This window comes from Chenopodium quinoa, unplaced genomic scaffold (assembly GCF_001683475.1).
Source record: "Chenopodium quinoa cultivar QQ74 unplaced genomic scaffold, ASM168347v1, whole genome shotgun sequence".
Classification (NCBI taxonomy): Eukaryota; Viridiplantae; Streptophyta; class Magnoliopsida; order Caryophyllales; family Amaranthaceae; genus Chenopodium; species Chenopodium quinoa.
In genome coordinates this window covers 126,733-146,421 of record NW_018742249.1, presented here as the reverse complement: position 1 = coordinate 146,421, position 19,689 = coordinate 126,733, and the positions used below count along the sequence as shown (strand labels likewise).

Here is a 19,689-nt window from a genome sequence, read left to right as displayed (position 1 = left end):
TTTTTGAAATGAAAAACAAGTATAATCCTAGTTTTTACTTGTTTTTCTTACAATTGAGTTTTCATGAAAGTAAAAGAAACATCAAGCTTGGAAAATGTATCAATGTAAGTATGATGATACACTTTTACTAATTTTTGTTAAAAAAAAATTGTTAATTTTTTTTTTGAAAACAAAAATACATAATTAAAAAATATTTAATTTGTGGTGTGTTATTATTTATAATATATATTATTGTTGGACACAAAAAAATTAAAAATAAAGTTTAATTGTTGCAATTTTCTAGATAGTTTACTTTATTTCGTACGAACATTTTTTTGTTAAATTTAGTTCGTAGTGAAAAGTTCAATTTTATGAATGTTCATTTTCAATTTGGTAAATGAAAATGTTCATTTATATATTAGTAAATAATCATTTACATGTTAATGTTCGTTCTTTTTATATTTTGATTCTTTTGATAAATGTTCATTTTTATGTTGGTAAATGTTCAATTATATATATATATATATATATATATATATATATATATATATATATATATAAAAGATACAATTATTAGAATTTTGATATGATAAACATATATATATATATATTATCTATTTCAAATATTTTTTACAAATTAATTAAGGAATTTCAATAAGAGTGCACGATTTCATATAGTTGTCATGGAAGTAATTCTTACAATTACAATTGAGTTATATGAATTCGTGGTGTGCTCTTATAGTCTTATACTATTAAAATGTTCTAGATTTAAAATGTAAATGGAAAATTATTAATAGATATTCGTTCTCATTTAGAAAAATGTTCATTTTAACATTGATATATGTTCTTTGGTTGTTCATCCAATGTACAGTTAAATGATCATTAAAATATTAATATAAATTCATTCACATATTATATTAATAAATGATTATTCAAATTTTAATATATGTTCATTTAGGCCATGTTCTCTTCAGATTAAGTTCAATTCAGTTCCTAATATCCTCCTTTCATAAAATATTCAGTTCAATTCAGCTTATTTCAGTCAATCAGAACAGACCCTTAGATTTTAAATAATATTCATTCACGTAGTATTATTTTCACTTACACATTAAAAAAATATTCAATTTAGTTCTGAATTTCAATATTTGTCTTTTCTAATATAGATATATGATCAATCACATACATATTGATATCTACAATAGTTTATTCACGTAAATATTTCATGTTTGCTGATTAAATATCTTTCATGGTCATTTACAATCTAATATATGTTCATTTATATAAAATAAAAAACCAAAAAAATCGAAGAATCAAAACAGCTAAAACTAACAAAAATCTCAAAGATTAAGTAAATAAATCTTAAAATTAGCAAACTACAACTTCGCAACTGAAAGAGAAGAGAGATGATCGCCTGTTTAAGAGAGAAAAGCGACAGTTGAGGAAGAAAGAAGATAGAGAAAAAAGTTTCTAAATGAATGAGGAAGAGAGAGAGAAAATATTTGTTTTTGTTAAAGATTTTAGGCAATTAAAGCCTGGCACGTGTGAATCAAAATGGAAACAAAATCATTCTGTTTGTAGTGCCGATTTACACTAATTAATCGGATGTTATTAAACATTTGTCCTATGAATATCGAGTGCATATAGGCGCAGAGCACTTATTTATTTAGCAGGTATATAAGAGAGCGTTTTGGGGTTTTCATTTTTTTTTCCGTTTGATTTTTTTCTACAATAGTACATCATGTGTACTATTACGCTACAATGGTACAATTCATGTATACTATTATGCATGTATAATGTACCATTAAATATAAGTTTTTTTAATAGTATTTTTATGTACTATTATGGATGTAGTGGTATTTTTTACCATATATTTTCCATCAAATTTCCTTTCACCTTAGAGCAAGTTTAGTCCCAAGTCTTTAAGACTTGGGGTGACATTATCATTTTAAGTCTTAAGACTTATGCTTAAGACTTTTTCCATTTTTCTTCAAAAATCTCAAGCAAGTCTCAAACTGAGTCTTGAAATTTTAAAACTCAACTTAAGACTTGAGTTTGGGACCCACTACTCCCACCTCACTTTTATTTTTATCATCCCTTTTTTTTTCTTACACTTTTCTACATATAATATGTCAAATATTTAAGTTTTAGGGCTAAAGTGATAAATTTTTGTAAGTCTTAGTGAGTCTTAACAAGAATTTGATGACATCATTTTCAATGGGGACCTCAAAAAATAATGTCACATTCAAGTCTTGGGATAAACTTGCTCTTAGCCCACTTTTACGTGACAATCTTCAACTTAATTTCAAGGAAAATTTGCAAAGTGCAGCCATTTAAAGTTCGGATTTTGCAAATTGCAGCCATTTAAAGTTCGGAATTAGCAAAAAAATAACGCAAGTATCTCGTTTCCCACAAATCGATACACTTTTGTTACGCAAAACGAGATACTTGCGTTATTTTTTTGCTAATTCCGAGCTCAATTCGGACTTCTTTTAATCAAAGATTTTTCAACTTGTAAACCGATGAAAAAGTTGAATCGGGGTGCAATTTACAATTTATATGAACTTTTGGGCTGCAATTTGCATTTTTTTTTAAATGATTGTAATTTGCAAAATACAAACTTTAAATTGCTGCGATTTACAAATTTTTCTAATTTCAATGCGCCTATAGTTATCGATGAATATCACTTTTAGACATACTTAAAACCCTGATACCCGAAACGCAAAAGTGCAAAACCCCTAAAACCCTTGAATTTTACATAAACATTCAATTTGTCAAATTCTGAACATACAAACAGAAAAGGGCCGACAAGCAAAGCTTGAACCCAATAACCCTTTCTTTACTCGCCGGAAAAAATGGTGAAGTCGTACCTTCGCTATGAACCAGCGGCAACTTTCGGGGTGATTGCTTCATTGGAGTCCAACATCTGCTACGACAGCTCCGGCAAGTTCCTTCTCTCTCCTGCTCTTGAGAAGGTCGGTGTTTGGCAGGTTCGTCAAGGTGTTTGCTCCAAGACACTCTCTCCTTCTGCTTCTTCCCCTGGTCCTTCTCTTGCTGTCACCTCTATTGTCGCCTCCCCGGCTTCCGCATTGGTAATTACTCTCTTTCTTTCTCTTTGTTTATCAATTTGATTGTGTTTTTGAATTGGGTTTTGGTGGATTTGAGAGAAATGTTATCTGGGTTGTGTTATTTGATGATTTGTTGTTCAATTTGTTTTTCACTGGGGAAATGTTGATGCTTTTGATATGGTTTTGTTGTTGGAAGAAATGGGTATTTTATTTGAGTTGATGTAAGATGATATTTTGTTGTTAATTAATCAAATGTGGTGGGTTTTTCCAGTTTATAGAAAATACTAAGTATGTATGTAGGAGCTTTGTCTTGCTAGTATGATATTGATGTCAATAAGGTATAAGAAGGTTGACCAGAAGGCAGGAACAGGATGGAATTTGAAATCCTTGACGGGTATTCATCGGTTTCTATACCCTTTGTGGGGAGGGGGAGAAAATGAATGTGTATAGCTAATGCTGATTTGATAGGTTTGCTCTGGTTGTTCTTCATTTTTGCTAATTTTGTTCTTTCAGGTGGCAGTTGGGCATGCTGATGGCAGTATAAGAATATGGGATTTGAGTAAGGGAACATGTGAAACAACATTGAATGGACATAAAGGAGCTGTTACTGCTCTTCGTTACAATAAGATTGGATCGATGTTAGCGTCTGGTGGAAAGGATAATGATATTATCTTGTGGGATGTGGTTGGCGAGACTGGCCTTTATCGTCTTCGTGGGCACCGTGATCAAGTTTGTACATCACTCTTTTATCTATTATTATAGGATTGATACTGGCTTATGTTCGTTAATTTGATTTCTTTTGAGAAATGTTATGCTTTTAGTAGTTTGATAGTCTCTGTAAGAATTGATGTTCATGTATTTACCCTGTTGGTGTTACAATGTTTAGGTGACAGATCTGCTTTTTCTCGATTCTGGAAAAAAGCTAGTCAGCTCCTCAAAAGACAAGTTTGTTAGAGTTTGGGATACTGAGACCCAATATTGTATGCAAATAGTTAGTGGTCATCATAGTGAGATTTGGTCTATAGATAGTGATCCAGAGGAGAGATATGTGGTAACAGGCTCAGCAGACCTTGAACTTCGATTTTACACCGTAACCAAGCATGATTTGGGAGATGGAGAAATAGGTAGTTCTGATCATAAGGATTCTGTAGACAACGATCTTTCATCAGCTCGTAACAAGTGGGAAGTCCTGAAGTACTTTGGTGAAATTCCGAGGCAGACCAAAGACCGAGTTGCAAATTTAAGATTTAATAAGCTTGGTAATCTTTTAGCATGTCAAGTGGCAGGTAAGACAGTGGAGATATTCCGTATGTTAGATGAGGCCGAGTCCAAGCGCAAAGCTAAGCGCAGAGTTCATAGAAAGAAGGAGAAGAAAGACAAGAAAGAGAAGAAAGAAAAAGATCCCTCCAAAAATGTGGCTGAGGGTACAGATATTGGAGATGGAAAACACACTTCTCTAGAGGAGAGTAGTCCAACTATTGTAGTCTCTGATGTCTGTAAGCTTCTTCAAATTGTAAGGTCTGGAAAGAAGATTTGTTCCACCTCTTTCTGTCCAATCAATCCAAAGAACTCCTTGGCCACATTAGCCTTGTCACTGAACAATAATTCTGTAGAAATATATTCCATAGGAAGTGATTCAAGTGCACAGACACTGGCTATTGAGCTCCAAGGTCATCGCTCTGATGTTAGAAGTCTTAGTCTCAGCCCGGATAACTCTCTTTTACTGTCAACAAGTCACAATGCAGTGAAGATTTGGAATCCCAGTACCTGTAACTGCCTTCGAACCATTGATTCTGGCTATGGACTGTGCAGCATGTTTGTTTCTGGTGACCAGAACAAGTATGCACTTGTTGGGACTAAAGGTGGAAAGATTGAAATCATAGATGTTCCCAGTGCTACATGTGTGGAGGTAGTGGAGGCTCATGGAGGCTCTATTCATTCAATGGCTAGCATGCCCGACAAAACTGGTTTTGTTACTGGTAGTGCAGACCACGAGGTAAAGTTCTGGGAGTATCGCCGATTGAAGAAGTCTGGTCACGTGAGTTCCCTGTGCTCTTCTTCTTTTCCATTCTTACCTTAAAATTTCATCTTGCCCATCATGATTGTCAGTTGTTATCTTAATAAGAAAGAACTTTAGGTGTAATAGGACTTTTGGATAAATATTCAGTATGTTTGTTTTTGCTGTTCTGAAGTATAATTTTATTTGTTATTACAAACATGTGATCTGCGACTGAATAAGTTACCCTGTAGTGTATATATTTGTGCAAACCAAGCTACCTCTTTTCTTGTTTGTATAAAGAAGTTGCTATTCTTACTCATAGGACTTGGAGCGCTTAACAGTGTCTAATGTGAGGACAATGAAAATGAATGATGATGTTTTGAAGATTGCACTGAGCCCAGATGCAAAGTATATTGCTGTTGCGTTGTTGGATTGCACAGTAAAGGTCAGTTTGTCCTGACTCTTTTATCTGCTTGTATTTCTAAGTGCAAGCTTACATAGTTATTTTTACATTGCTTGTCGAATAGGGTATAATATTTGATAGCATCTTTGCATCTTCTATACTTTCATGTTATCTACTGGTTTCTCATTTTATATGATCAGCCCTTTATTTTTATGAGGCCTTCCTTGCCTTATTAGTCGTTTGTTATATTTTCTGATGTGTGAAATTTTCTAGGTCTTCTTTGCGGATACACTGAAATTCTTCCTTACACTATATGGTCACAAATTGCCTGTATTATGTATGGATATATCATCTGATGGGGATCTGATAGTTACGGGGTCTGCAGACAAAAATCTAAAGATTTGGGGTTTGGACTTTGGTGACTGCCGTAAATCGATCTTTGCCCATGCTGATAGGTACTTATCTTAGCCTATTTTGACAAAACACAAAAGGCATTTTATAATTCCCTGTTGCTTTACTTGACTAGTGAATATCTTTTTCCTGTGGCAGTGTCATGGATGTGAAGTTTGTTCCTAATACTCACTATGTATTTAGTGTTGGGAAGGACCGGCTTTTGAAGTACTGGGATGCTGATAAGTTTGAATTGCTTTTAACTGTTGAAGGACATCATGCTGAGATATGGTGTCTAGCTCTCAGTAGTCGTGGTGATTTTATTGTCACGGGATCTCATGATAGGTCCATAAGGCGTTGGGATCGCACTGATGAACCATTTTTCATTGAGGTACTCCTCCATATTGGCCACTTTGTCTGATGATGAGGCTTCTGGAAAGCTTTTAGTTTCTTTTTATTAATTTAACTATCATCAACATCTTTTGTAGGAAGAGAAAGAAAAAAGGTTGGAGGAGATGTTTGAGGCTGATCTTGACGGTGCATTTGAAAATAGACATGCCCCGAAGGACGAGCTTCCTGAGGAGGGTGCTGTGGCATCAGCAGGAAAGAAAACTCAGGAAACCTTAACTGCAACTGACTTGATTATTGAAGCACTGGATTTGGCAGAAGCTGAAACGAAGCGTATTGCTGAATATGAGGTAATTGTACTGTCAATGATATGTTGATTAATTTGCATAATGATCATTCAAAGTGCATAGAATCTTGCCTTGCAAAACATTTGCATGGTTGGTTCACTGGCTATGCCAAAATTTACTATGTCAAATGTCTTTTTCTTCCTAAGTTAATAGTCTTCTTTGTATTTTTCTTTCCCATGTGTATTAGTGAGTGAATTTATACAGAATTTCAGGAAAAATTGAAATTAAGTCATTTGATTTATTAAATTGTGATGTACAGGAGGAGAAAACAAGGGGGGCAATGGCCAGGTTTCAGCCGAACATACTTATGCTTGGACTTTCACCCTCTGATTATGTTCTTCGCTCAATTTCAAATGTCCGGCCCAATGATCTGGAGCAGACTTTACTTGTACGGACACTTCTGATTAACTTTCAGATCTTCAGTTAATATTCTGATGTTGAATATTTTCCCCTACACCAAAGTTTGCGGTATATGGTTTTCTTAACCTTCTTTTTGCATTGATTGCAGGCAATACCATTTTCTGATGCTCTAAAACTGCTTTCATATTTGAAAAATTGGACCTCAAATTCTGAAAAGGTCAGATCTCATTCATACTGATACATTTCTATTTGATTGTTTATATCTCATTTTATTGAATGTTCTTTGTTTCTTGGGTCATTTATGCACATTTTAGTTTATTGGGTCATTTTTGCCCATTTTGTAGACTTAAACAGCCAGAAAAAGGTGAAGAACATTTTTTTTTTGCTAATATTAAATGTTAATCTGTGGTTGCCCATTGTTTTTCTGCTAATGTGTATTTTACTGCCTAGTTGTATTTTTGTTTTTGCACGTTGTACATGTATATGTCAAACAAGGTTAGACCTAGCAAATGGGTCATTCGAGTAGGGTCATTTCGGGTCAAGTTTGGGTCAAAAAATTATCGGGTCAAGTTCGGGTCGGGTCATTTCGGGTCAACTGATAATCGGGTCGGGTCATTTCGGGTTTCGGGTTGATTTCGGGTCAAATGATAATCGGGTCAGGTTGGGTTTCGGGTCAACATTTTGGGTCGAGTTCGGGTCGGGTCAAGTTTGGGTCAGATCAGTTTGGGTTGGGTCAATTTTCGGGTCGAGTCAGTTCGCGTCGGGTCAATCTTCGGGTCCAATTTTCGGGATATTCAGGTCATTGCATTGGGTTAAATTCAACTCTATATACATAGTATATATTTATATATTTCTTGACAAGAAACTTACTCTATTTATTAAGGCTACTTTTTTCATGGAATGCAGTAATTGTTTGACTTTAGATTATTTTGTAATTTCATTTGCTATTGAACATTATGTTATGTACGCATTATTATTGTACTATTTTTTTTCTATACTTGTGAGAATTGTGACTTTTATTTCGAGCTTTTGTTAATTTTTTAATCTTATGGACAAACTCCGTAGAATAGTCGTTAAATTTCAATCTTTTTACAATTTTTTAAAAACTTATAGATAAAAGGCCGAAGAAATCAAGAAAAGTAATGCTCAAAATATGTAAATTGCTTACACTGTTACACATTACAATTTAATAAAAAAAATTAAGTCAGTTTGATTGCGGTTTTTTTCTATTTCGGTTTGCTCATGACTCAGGTAAAGTCTTTAGCTTAAATAGATTCTAATCATTTAAGGTATAAGATAATTTTGGTTCGGGTCACTTTGGGTTTTGAGTCTATTTGGGTCAATTAATTCAAGTTAAAGGTCGGGTGACTTTGGGTATCAGGTCAGCTTCGGGTCTCGGGTCACTTCGGGTCGGGTCATTTCGGGTCTCGGGTCATCTAGGGTCGGGTTGTTTTGAGTAGGGTCATTTCGGGTTTCGGGTTAAGTTCGGGTCAATTCCACGTCGGGTCGGGTTGATTCGGGTTTTGGGTCAATTTTGGGTCACTATTTTCGGGTCGATTTCGGGTCATGGGTCGGGTCATTCGGGTCTGGGTCAGAATTGCCAGGTCTAAACAAGGTTATTGACAATATCTTCTGTTTCTAAGTTTATGAAAATTTTGTACAGATTTCCTTATTTTTTTTTTCTAGATATGGAGTATTGATTATATTTCCTTAATGTTCATTGATTGTTTAACCCCATCAAATTCATCATTGTGAAGAAAAGAGGACACCAAAAGTATAAAAGAAGATATTAAGTCTTGTGATCATGTTAAGTGCCCAGTAAACAAATATTTCTTCTTTTTCTCTTCACACACAGCCACACACACATAGTCACACACACACAAGCACATATACTCTTAATGTACTTGATGATACTTGGAAGTTGGAATGTAAAATCATGCATCTTGGAACTTTGGAAGTATTTTTCTGTTTGTTGTTAACCTCTTTCTGTGAGGAGGTTCACATTGGAAGTCAATATTGAGGATCAAACATTGACGCCACAAATTGCAAATGCAGGTTGAGCTCATTTGCAGGGTAGCAGTAGTATTGCTGCAGACGCATTATCATCAGTTAATAAGCACACCTTCTGCAAGACCAGTGTTGACTGTTCTTAAAGATGTCCTGCATTCAAGAGTGAAGGTATCCTATGATCTAATACTGTTGATTCCTGCAAGTTTTTTTTTTTTTTTTTTTTTTTTTTTTTTTTTTTTTTAATTTTTTTTAATGTGTTATTTTAGTGGGCTCTTAGCTTGCTCTTCTTATTTTCATCCTGTTCACGTATTTGTACTCAAGTATGTACACATTATAGTTTAACTACTGATTGTTGATGAATAAACTCAGTCCTGGTTTTATCAATAATGATGTTTCTGATTTGTGGCCACCTAACTTGGGTGGTAAAGCTATCAAAAATTTGCATAGCCATTGAGTTCCAACCTTGTATATGTGCTGCTTGTAGCCAAGTTGAGCAGTATAATGACTTTTGAGTGTTTTAGGAACTTTTATGATGCCTGTTTCAGGAGACGAGGCTTCCCCCTTTCCCTCAGGCTTGCATACCACCATCGTTTCCTATGCATCCCTGACATAGCAAACCAACCTGAACCAGACCTGAACTTAACCTGAAATTGACCAACTTGACCCGAAAAAAAAAGGATTAAGATTGGTTACTTTTTATGATTAACTAATTTACTATAGACCTGAATATGACCTGACCCAGCGTGACCTGTCTCAGCCCGAACTGAAAGACTCGTCACCCAAATAATCCATTTGGCACCTTTGTATATGCGGAGCTATCAGCTTGCCCTTTCTATGGTATTTGGACATTGAGAGTTTAAGATAATCTTGTTATTTGTTTCTTCTAAGTAAATGATGCTTATCAATATCTAATTTATGTATCAGGATTGCAAAGATACTCTTGGCTTTAACCTTGCTGCAATGGACCATCTCAAGGTATGTATATTCGCAATCTTATCTATCGAGGTCACCATTATACTGACACTTGTGCAATAAGCATGTCAAGCAAGGAAACTAATTCTTCATCTGCTAATTCAGCAACTAATGGCTATGAAGTCTGATGCACCTTTCCGAGACGCTAAATCAAAGTTGCTGGAAATCCGTTCACGACTTGCAAAACGAAATACTGGAAAAACAGACACGAGAGAGGAACGGAAGAGAAAAAAGAAGCAGAAACAGGGAAGTGATGGGCATGCTTGGACTGTTGTGCGATAAGGGCAATAAAGTCCGGTAGAAAAGTGGCGAATGCATTTGTGCAAGGTAAATTAACCGTATGCCCCTCTGAACATTCAAGAATTCTTAGGGCTATCCTATGCTATATGGGGAATGTTATGAACTGAAGACATCTCTTTGCACGATTTTCTGATGTGATGTTAAAGAAGACGGAAAATTGAACTTGGCACTGATGGTTTGGAGGGTTTTAGGTCAACATTGAGTTTGATACCATACATATTGTACTGGGAGGTTTAAGGCTTGCATGACAATCGGACTTGTGGGATTTGTGCTTTTAATACACAGAGGACAAATCTATTCACCTGCATGTGTTTAGAGGAAATCACCCTCAAAATGGAGTAATGCGAGTGACACAGAATTGAAGTACTGCATAAGTATATGCGCACATATTCTTCTTCTAGCCTGAGTTTTATTTATATTCAGTTTTTGCTTTTTGCTTTCGCAGTTTCTCACTACATGAATTCACGTCATCGTGTATATATTGAGATATTGAAGAGTTTTGGTGCTAAATAGAGCATATATTTTTTTCCCTTTTTCTTTATTTATTTAAATTTTGCATGCAAAAGTACTACTTTAGAGCAGATAAACTAGTGATGATTATATATCAGCGTCAAACTTCAGAAGGAATTTGGTGTTAGCTGGTGAAGAGCGTAAGCTTCGGCAAAATTTATCTGAAGTTCTTGCCTTCGTATGTCTGACCAAACTGCCAAGTGTTTGGGACAACATGCCATGAAGTAGACTTCTTGCCATCGCTGGTTCTGACTCTGAAGGTAATTGATTGCCCTACATAATTGTCATCGCTCTCCCAGTTTTGGCCCCAGTTGCGCTTCATTGGTTTAAATGGCTTACCCTTATCTCCCTTTATCATTACGCTTTCTACATCTCCTGCACCTGCGACATTCCATATCAACACGAGCAGGTAGTAGGGGTTCGAATGCGGAGATATGCTGAAACGGATTCCTCCTGTTCTTATGCATGGAACCCTGCATGTCATGCATAAACATTCGATTCAGTTACTCTGATTCTCTGTTTTTATTAGTTTTGCAATATGGAAGGAAAAAAAAAAGAAAGAAAGAAAATTGTGGTAAGTAATGTATCAACTTTGCAGCTTTACAAGCTAAATACAGTAGAAAATAATTTATATTTTATGAAAATAAAGCCAGTGTTTGAAAGTTCTCAAGAAGATTGATTTCTCTGAAGTTCTGTAAATAACTCCTTAGCTCATTGCTTCATGAATAGCGACTTAAGAGAATATGCAGCATTATGAGGAGTAAGATTCTTAGGATTTAGGATAGTGTGACAAATAATCCAAACAAATAGAGTACTTCATGAGTTACAAACCTGCGATATTTAATTGGGACAACGCCAGCCTTGTACTCAGCAATTTGAAGAAAGGCTGGTTGAGTGAGATCAAAATGCTCCTGGGGAGGGCTGCACCACCCTCCATCAGGGCACCAGTTGTTGCCGGTAATGGTGATGGTGGACGCACCAGCTTTGCAGCCCTTTGCAGGCTCTTCACAACTGAGCTCATAACAAGAGCCACAAGCTGCTCCATTGTTGAACAATGCTGTGCTTATAGCTGCAGTTTGCACCCCAAACCCCCCTTTGCCTTCTTTGGTTGATATATCCCCATATCCACATGCTCCCTCTGTTTACATTCAAATCAACATTAATCAACTTTGTGCACTTTCATGTACTCTATGCAAATGCGTTCACCCATGGAATTGAACTTTTAAGTAAAACTGATAGATCTTGTTGGGCCGTATATAAATTATAAATTCGTATTGGAGGAGAGTTTGACCACATACAAGTCCAATATGATTGTTCCTAAAACCAATTTATAATGGGAGTAGTAGTGTGATATTTTTTTTTTCTTATTTATTTAAGGTGAGACAAATAATGTCAACTCATTTGTGAGTTATGTTTCTTTTGAAAAAAACCTAGTATTTGGGCTTGGGTGATGGCCTGGGTTATTACATTTTTTCTTGTAAATAAATTTGTTATAGATGTTAATATTTTGTATCAAAAGGTAACATTGCTTGGTGGTAAGATGCTCAACTATATAATTACAAGCAGGGCTACAAATGCTAACACTGAAAAATGACCCTGTGCAATTTTGTTAAATTAGGCCTTAAAATCTTTTGTGTAAGGAAAAATATTATACTACCTTCGATTTTTATTAGTTTCTACTTTGGAATATTTTATATCTCACAAATAATACCCAAAAGTTGCGACTAATAAAAATTCAAGGTAATACTAAATTAAAATATAAATTTTAGGACAAAATTGAAGAATAGATTACAGATTTTAACAAGTTTTCTCTTTATTTTGTATATAAGTAAATTTCAAAAAATGGAACCCTTTTTTTTTTTTTTGTAAGTAATTTCGCTTTAGGGCCTTGTGTGATCAACTGTCCTGCACATGCTTAAAACCACCTCTGATTATTAAGAATCGTAGCTTTAATACTACCTCCGTTACATATTATTTGCAACGATTAGACATTTTTCCTCTCTACTTTATGTCAAATCGTTGCAAATAATATGTATCGGAGGTAGTATATAGAGTATATAAAGCTCTATAATCTTTTATTTTGAAATATTAAAAATAATTTCATACTAAATTGTGCTCAACTCTCATTTACCATTTCAAAGAGAAAGGAGTGTCAAGCGGCACATAAATTTTCTTAGGAAAAGGTTCATCATTTCTCACATTGCTATTTAAATTCACCATGCATGCGTAATCTATGAACACATATATGCATATGTACTCAATGGAATCTAGCTATGTAATTTATTAATAATAACAATAATAGCGACATGACTAAATAATACTCCGGTTTCTATAAGTTCTTTATGCTTTGGTTTATTGTGAAACAATTATTGTCCAAATAGAAAAACTTTTAGAGATGGATGGAGTAATAATATGAAGGAGTAATTACCATAAGTTCCTGAACCATCTGGGCCACCGTAAAAGGTAGCCCTACCGATTCTCCACGGACCAGGCCGGAAGTTTGGCCTCTTGGCATGAACATTAGAGACAAACACCACAAGAAATAACACGGCCAAAATGTTGCCTAGAAGAGATGACTTCATTGTTGATGGCATACGATTTTTTTTACCCGTAAATGAGGCAAGGATGGTTGAAATAGCTTCATTTGCTATTTATTTTTCTTGTACTATGATTTCTTTATATAAACGACTCTAGAATTTTGCTATATTCAGCTAAATTTAGTTAAAACAACACATTGTTGGTAAGCATGTTTTAGATCAGCTTTTGTTTGACCATTATTATTGCTGTCCATCTAAATTTAAGCCTTTTTATGCATTGCCTAAATTTGAATGTTGAAATTGACAATTTGTAATATCAAAAATAGTTTTGAACAATGCTTTGATGAATTGTAATTATAAATAAAGGAGCAAAACTCTAGAAAAAAACTGGTTGAACTTATATAATGATACTAGTTACAACACTGCTTAGATGGCACTTAGACTACCATATAAGTAATGTGCAAGAGGCGTTCTACGCAAATACCTAGGATGTAAAACAATTGTTCCATACTATTGATTTTTTTTTTTTAGTTATTTTTTATTTTTTTTATTACTACAGTATTACGGAGTTTTATTATTTTTGCAAGTACGATTATGGAAGTTATTGAATTTGTTTAATGGAAGTTTTAAGATAGGAAGTTACCATGGAAATTGATAGGTTTTTTTTTTTTTTTTTTTTTTTTTTTTTTTTTTTTTTTTTTTAAGTTAAGTTAACAAAAGTTGAGGAATAGAGTTTGGAATGTTTTGGATAAAAGTTGAAAAAGAGACTCTTAATAATAGATAAAATATCATATCATATAACTAATATATAAAGCTAAACTTTTAGCCAGGTGACGAAATAGTGACACTTGACATTAGGGATGACAATTTAATCCGAGTTCGATTCGAATATGATCCGATCCGAAGGAAAAAATCCGATTCGAATCCGTTTAATATTAGTCCGAATCTGAATCCGATAAAATAGATCCGAATCCGAATAGGAGGTGGATCGGACTTGGACCCTACGCAAAGTCCGACGGAGTCCGATCCGAGTCCGAATCCAAAAGTATAAGCATATGCTCTATAACTTGGGATAATTATTTGCTTGTTTTGTAGCAAAATTTTGTTATGTAACTTAGTTTATAATTTAAATATGTTATGTTTATATTTTAATTGGTATGACAATACAAGCAATTATAGGTATATGCATGACATTACAAAAAAAAAAAAAAATATTCGGAACATTTCGGAGGTCCGAATAAACGGACCGGATTCGGATCCGAAAATTACGACTCGGATTTTTCGGATTCGGCCTCGGATTTGGATCCGAGTCCAGGGTCCGTTTACTAAACGGATCGGATTCAGATTTAGCCACATCCGACCCCAATCAGACCCGTTGCCATTCCTACTTGACATTCTAACTTTTCGCCAAGTGTCGTGCCACCTTGGATAGATTTAAATAGATTCATAAAATAAAATCATATAACTAATATATAAAGCTAAACTTTTAGCCAGGTGACGAAATAGTGACACTTGACATTCTAACTTTTCGCCAAGTGTCGCGCCACCTTCGATAGATTTAAATAGATTCATAAAATAAAAAGTTAGTTAAAAATTCTTTTTTCAATCAAATTAGATACAATTTTAGAATAAGAGGGTTAGTTTAGAGTTTTATTTTCGATAAAATACCAAATAATAAACTTATAATTAGGTCACAAGACAACATCGTATAGTATTTTAACTTTTCGCTAAGTGTTGTACCACGTTGGATAAATATATGATAGACTTTGTAGAAAAAAAAAGATAATTTAGAATTCTATTTTCAATCAATTAAATTGAATTATAATATAATTTTATCTTAAAATTCCATAAACAACCCGGGCATCGCACGGGGCACAAAAGTACAAAACTAGTAACTAATATATAAAGTTAAACTTTTAACCAGTCTACGACATTGCGACACTTGGCGTTCTAACTTTTCGCTAAGTGTCTTGCCACGTTGGATATATTTAGATAGATTTAAAAGGCTAAATAAATTAGTTTAAAATTCTATTTTCAATCAAATTTGGATAGAATTTTAGGACAAAATTGTTAGTTGAGAGTTTTATTTTCGATAAAATACCAATATTTCATATGTATAAATTGAATTATAATTTTATTCAAAAAATAATTAGATTATAACTTTAAAAAAATTACCAATATTATTATTAGTCATTTATATGCTTACTACTACATAGTTTAAATCGTCACTAAAGCACATCAATTTCTAACTAATTTTGTATTAGAGATTTAGAGATATATTTTGAAAATTGATTAAAATCTCAAAATGTAATAACCAATTCTGGCATCGCATCGGGCACAAAACTAGTGTATACTAAAAACTACAGTATAAAACATTCTTTCAAAAAAAAAAAAAAAAAACTATAAAACATCACCAAATAGATTGAGTTTGTATGGAGTTAAGTATAATATTTTCATTTTTTCACCTTTTGGGACCTCCCACTTTTTTTTCCACCTTTTGGGACCTCTAGTTAGTTTTCCGGTCATTTAACCCAACTTTAACTTACCTGAGCAAAAGTTAGTCCCTTATTTCATAACTTTCCAAAAAAAGTCAGTCCCCTCATTGGAATTAACACAAAATAAGTAAGTTCCTTCATAAATAAAATCAACAATATCCAAAATAAAAGGATATTATCCAAATTTTCAACAGCAAAATAATTCCCCAAAAATGATTGCTGCTACAACTAGCCATTTTAATTAAAAAAAAAAAAAAAAAAAGCAGCAGCAGCAAGGCTTCAGTCCATAAGCAACAAGCCTTGATTCCTTCACGTTCATTTTTCTTCTACAATCTCTGGCAAAAACAGAAATATGGATGGTGTCACAAATTTCTGCAGATGTTCAGAATAAGGGTGGAGACTAGGTCGTTGAAAACTAATCTACCCTCGGTCAAACAAAATTTGTAATATCTCAACACACCCTTATACCTTGTATAGGAGTAATTCGTGGGTCGAACCACTAGGAATGGGAGGTGAATGCTAATGCTAAAGCTAAGCTATCTCGAAGTAATGAAGTAAGGCGTGTCTATTCTAAACAATCAAACAATCGAAATGGAATCAAATTTATCAAGCACTAGGGTTAGAATCCACATAAACTCGGAATGAATTAAACTAATTGGGATTGGAGATAACTAAGTCGAGTGTTGCGAGGGAAAATCAATTAAGCAATCAAGAGAGTATGGTAGGCTAATCTCCTAGAGGTCAAACTAGCGCCAACTACGAGAGACTCTAGCTAGGAACCTTGTAAACCTACTCAATAGACAAATGCAAGATACAAATTAATTTTCCGTATCAATGTGAGATTACAATGCAATCTAGTGCGAGTAACTAGGTTGATCACTCCTAAATTAAACACACACATGCACATAATCAATCAACCAATTTAATCACAACATCAACTCCATCAATTTCCCCCAATTAGCATAAATCCATTACTCATATATGCTTCACCATTCCCCTAGCAAGAAAACTACTCACAATTCATGGAAATCAATATCAAAACTAAGCTAAACAACAAATTCATCATCATCATATTAATCAAGATAAAATCAATTCAAAAATCAATCAACTTGAACAATTAACAAAGAAATTGAAATCAAAACTAAGATTGCATTAAAGTAAAGAAATCCTTACAAACTTGCTTCAAATCAATGGAGAAAACACTTGGAATCATCAATCTTCAATCATCAATCAGCAAGAACTTCTCTTTCTACAAACTAGAGTTTCTCTCTCTAAAAATCTGACCTACTTCTATTCTAATTCTAAAAATGAACTCTCCCCCAAGAATAGAGGGAAAATCTAAATATAGTAAAACTAACAAAGAAAAGTTAGTTAGACCGTCCAAAATAGACCCGTACAGGCGCGACTAACTATAAGGGGGAGCGCGGCCGCGCAAATTTAGGTACGGAACAGAGACCCAGACAGGCGCGCCCGCGCCTGGGAACAGGGCAACCCTCTTCACCATCATATCGATGCTCCTCGTGCATTCCACTCAATTCTCTTGATAAACACGGGACCTTGTAGTTTCCAAACTCCATGTTTGTGGGTTCAACACGAGAAATCGTGCCCCCACGGCTTGAATGCACGACCTAAGGTCTTTGGGAACTTACACTTCTCCATGCTTGAGCTTCAAATGGAGAACAATGGGCATCCTAATCAATGCCAAACTTGGGAAGGGGCCTCATGAATCTTTGTATAACGACCTTAACCTGAAAAATGAAAGAAAACAAGCAAATAAAAGAGAAAATAACAAAATAAACCAAGAAATGCATGAAGAAGGAAAATCAACTAAGTAAAAAGTAAATTGAAGAAATAAATAGCAAAAATAAAGAGAAAGGAAAGGAAAGAGCTACAAAAGCAATCTAAAATCATCCTAAAAGAGAACAAATGAGTGCCATAAATGACACTCATCATGTTCAAGAAGGGTTACCAGGAGAATTTCAAGAACGACCAGAATCCTTTTAGGAGATTCCACACTTGCCAAAATTACATGAAACCCAATGGATGTGATTTTTGGGAGTGGATTGATGATGATTATGACTGGGAGGTGAAAACAGAAATGATCAAACTTATACAAAGCAATGACAGACTACATGAAATGGAAGAAATCAGGAAGAATCATGTTTCAATTTATAGGATTGTAATCTTAGCTTTGCTTAAGGTGACTGTTAAATGTATATGTACAACTAAGTTAGGGTGTATGTTGGAAAATACCTTGTTAGTACATGCTAACTATTGTAGTAGTTGATCCCAGGTTGGATTGTGTTTGAGTGGTCTGTGCTGTATGAATTGGCTGCAAAAATTATGAATAAAAGGTTAATTATTCAAAAGTTTGTTATTATTTGAACCTACAGTAATTACTAAACTTTGTTATTATTCAAAATTTTGCTAGCTTACCATAGCAGGTCTGATGTACCATTTGGGTATGTATAGACACCAACACCTCTCTGATGCATAGGCAGGTTCACCAGACTTTGCTGGGTGGTAGGAATGGCCTGATCAGGCTGCTGTTCGGTCTGCTTTCTCTTCTTAGCCTTTGCAGTTGATGACTCTCCTGTCTGTGATGCACTCTTGGTAGACCTTGGATGGCAGGTTGTTTGAGTGGCAGTGGGCATTTGATTCTGTTATGCCGTGGCTCTCTGCAGTTGCTGCACTTGTGAGTTTCCCCTTTTTTAGTCAACTTAATGCCTTCAACCTCACCAAGTGATGGCTTCCTTTTAGTAGTTGGTCTGTGCTGAACCTTTTTCACTTGTGGTGCTTGAATTGGTGCATAAGGTGATTTAGGCCACTGTTTAGGACCATTCAAAGGCTCTAAAGGATACTCATATGCCTTTAAATAGGTTTCTTTACTAAACCACTCAGAGACATAGTGCTCAGGATGCTCAACTGCCTTCCATATAACTGCAACAACATGATGGCATGGCACACCACTAATTTTCCATGCATTACAACTACATGTCTTGTCTAGAAAGATTGCAACATATCTTGTTTGTGTATCTCCCTCCCTCTCTCCATAGCAAAGTGGCCATCCTAAAAAGCAGACCAACCCCTAGCATTAATTTTTGACTTCTCTAACCTTGTTTGGATTCTAGGACATATATTGATCTCTTTTTTGGCAATGAAATCCCTTTTTTTATGCAGCCTCTTTATCAATCTTTCCCTTATGTCCTCCAAAATTGTTATAATAGGCTTATGCCTACTAGACATAATATAAGCATTAAAGACTTCATTCATGTTGTTGTCAATGCTGTCACATGTGGATTGTGGTGTGAAGAATGCCCTCACCCATTTCATGTAATTTCTCTTGAGAAAATCTTCCCCTACTTTAACTGAAATCTTACTGAACTCATCCAGATTCCTCTTAAATCTACTCTCAGTAGTTGATTTTGCTATTCTCCAAAAGCCAAGTCTGTATTACAAACTCTCTCTAAACACTTGCCTGAATTTGTAGTAGACATGTCTGGCACAAACTCTTGTCTCAACACAAGGCCATACATCAACCACTGCTTTAAGTAAACCCTTTTGCTGATCAGACATTATGGTGAAGCCTCCCCCATCAACAGTTCCCAAATCATCAGCTAATAATTCTAGAAACCATGTCCAGCTTTCAGTGTTCTCAACTTCTACACAAGCCCAAGCAACTGGAAACATTTGATTGTTTCCATCCCTCCCTAATGCCACTAGCAATTGGCCACCAAATGGACCTTTTAAGAAACAACCATCCAAGCCAAAAAATGGCCTACATCCAGATAGAAATCCTTTCTTCAAGGCAGCAAAACACACATACACTCTCTTAAACACATTGTTGTTAAGTTTGAACTTGATTGTATTCTCAGGGTTAGACCTAAGAATCTCTTGTGCATATCTGTGTAACAAAGAGTATAGCTCCCTATACTCACCCAATATCAGTTTTTGAGCCATTCTCCTTGCCTTAA

The 19,689-nt window shown here is 34.8% G+C and overlaps 2 protein-coding genes across 2 annotated transcripts; one reads left to right on the top strand and one right to left on the bottom strand.

Annotated features, from left to right (window-relative positions):
• The first annotated feature begins 2,831 nt into the window (after positions 1-2,831).
• On the top strand, positions 2,832-10,700 carry LOC110682758 (WD repeat-containing protein 3-like). Its single transcript, XM_021859090.1, has 12 exons — positions 2,832-3,068; positions 3,558-3,773; positions 3,931-5,082; positions 5,366-5,488; positions 5,720-5,901; positions 5,996-6,227; positions 6,325-6,534; positions 6,791-6,919; positions 7,040-7,108; positions 8,947-9,069; positions 9,826-9,876; positions 9,979-10,700. The coding sequence occupies exons 1-12, from the start codon at positions 2,832-2,834 to the stop codon at positions 10,153-10,155; spliced, it is 2,901 nt and encodes a 966-aa protein (XP_021714782.1). The 3' UTR covers positions 10,156-10,700.
• Positions 10,701-10,755: 55 nt separating this feature from the next.
• LOC110682766 (expansin-A32-like) lies at positions 10,756-13,326 on the bottom strand. The gene is made up of 3 exons (XM_021859101.1): positions 13,112-13,326; positions 11,515-11,821; positions 10,756-11,156 (listed from the first exon to the last, which is right to left on the bottom strand). Exons 1-3 carry the CDS (start codon positions 13,275-13,277, stop codon positions 10,841-10,843), a joined length of 789 nt encoding a protein of 262 aa, XP_021714793.1. The 5' UTR covers positions 13,278-13,326; the 3' UTR covers positions 10,756-10,840.
• Between the last annotated feature and the right edge of the window lie 6,363 nt (positions 13,327-19,689).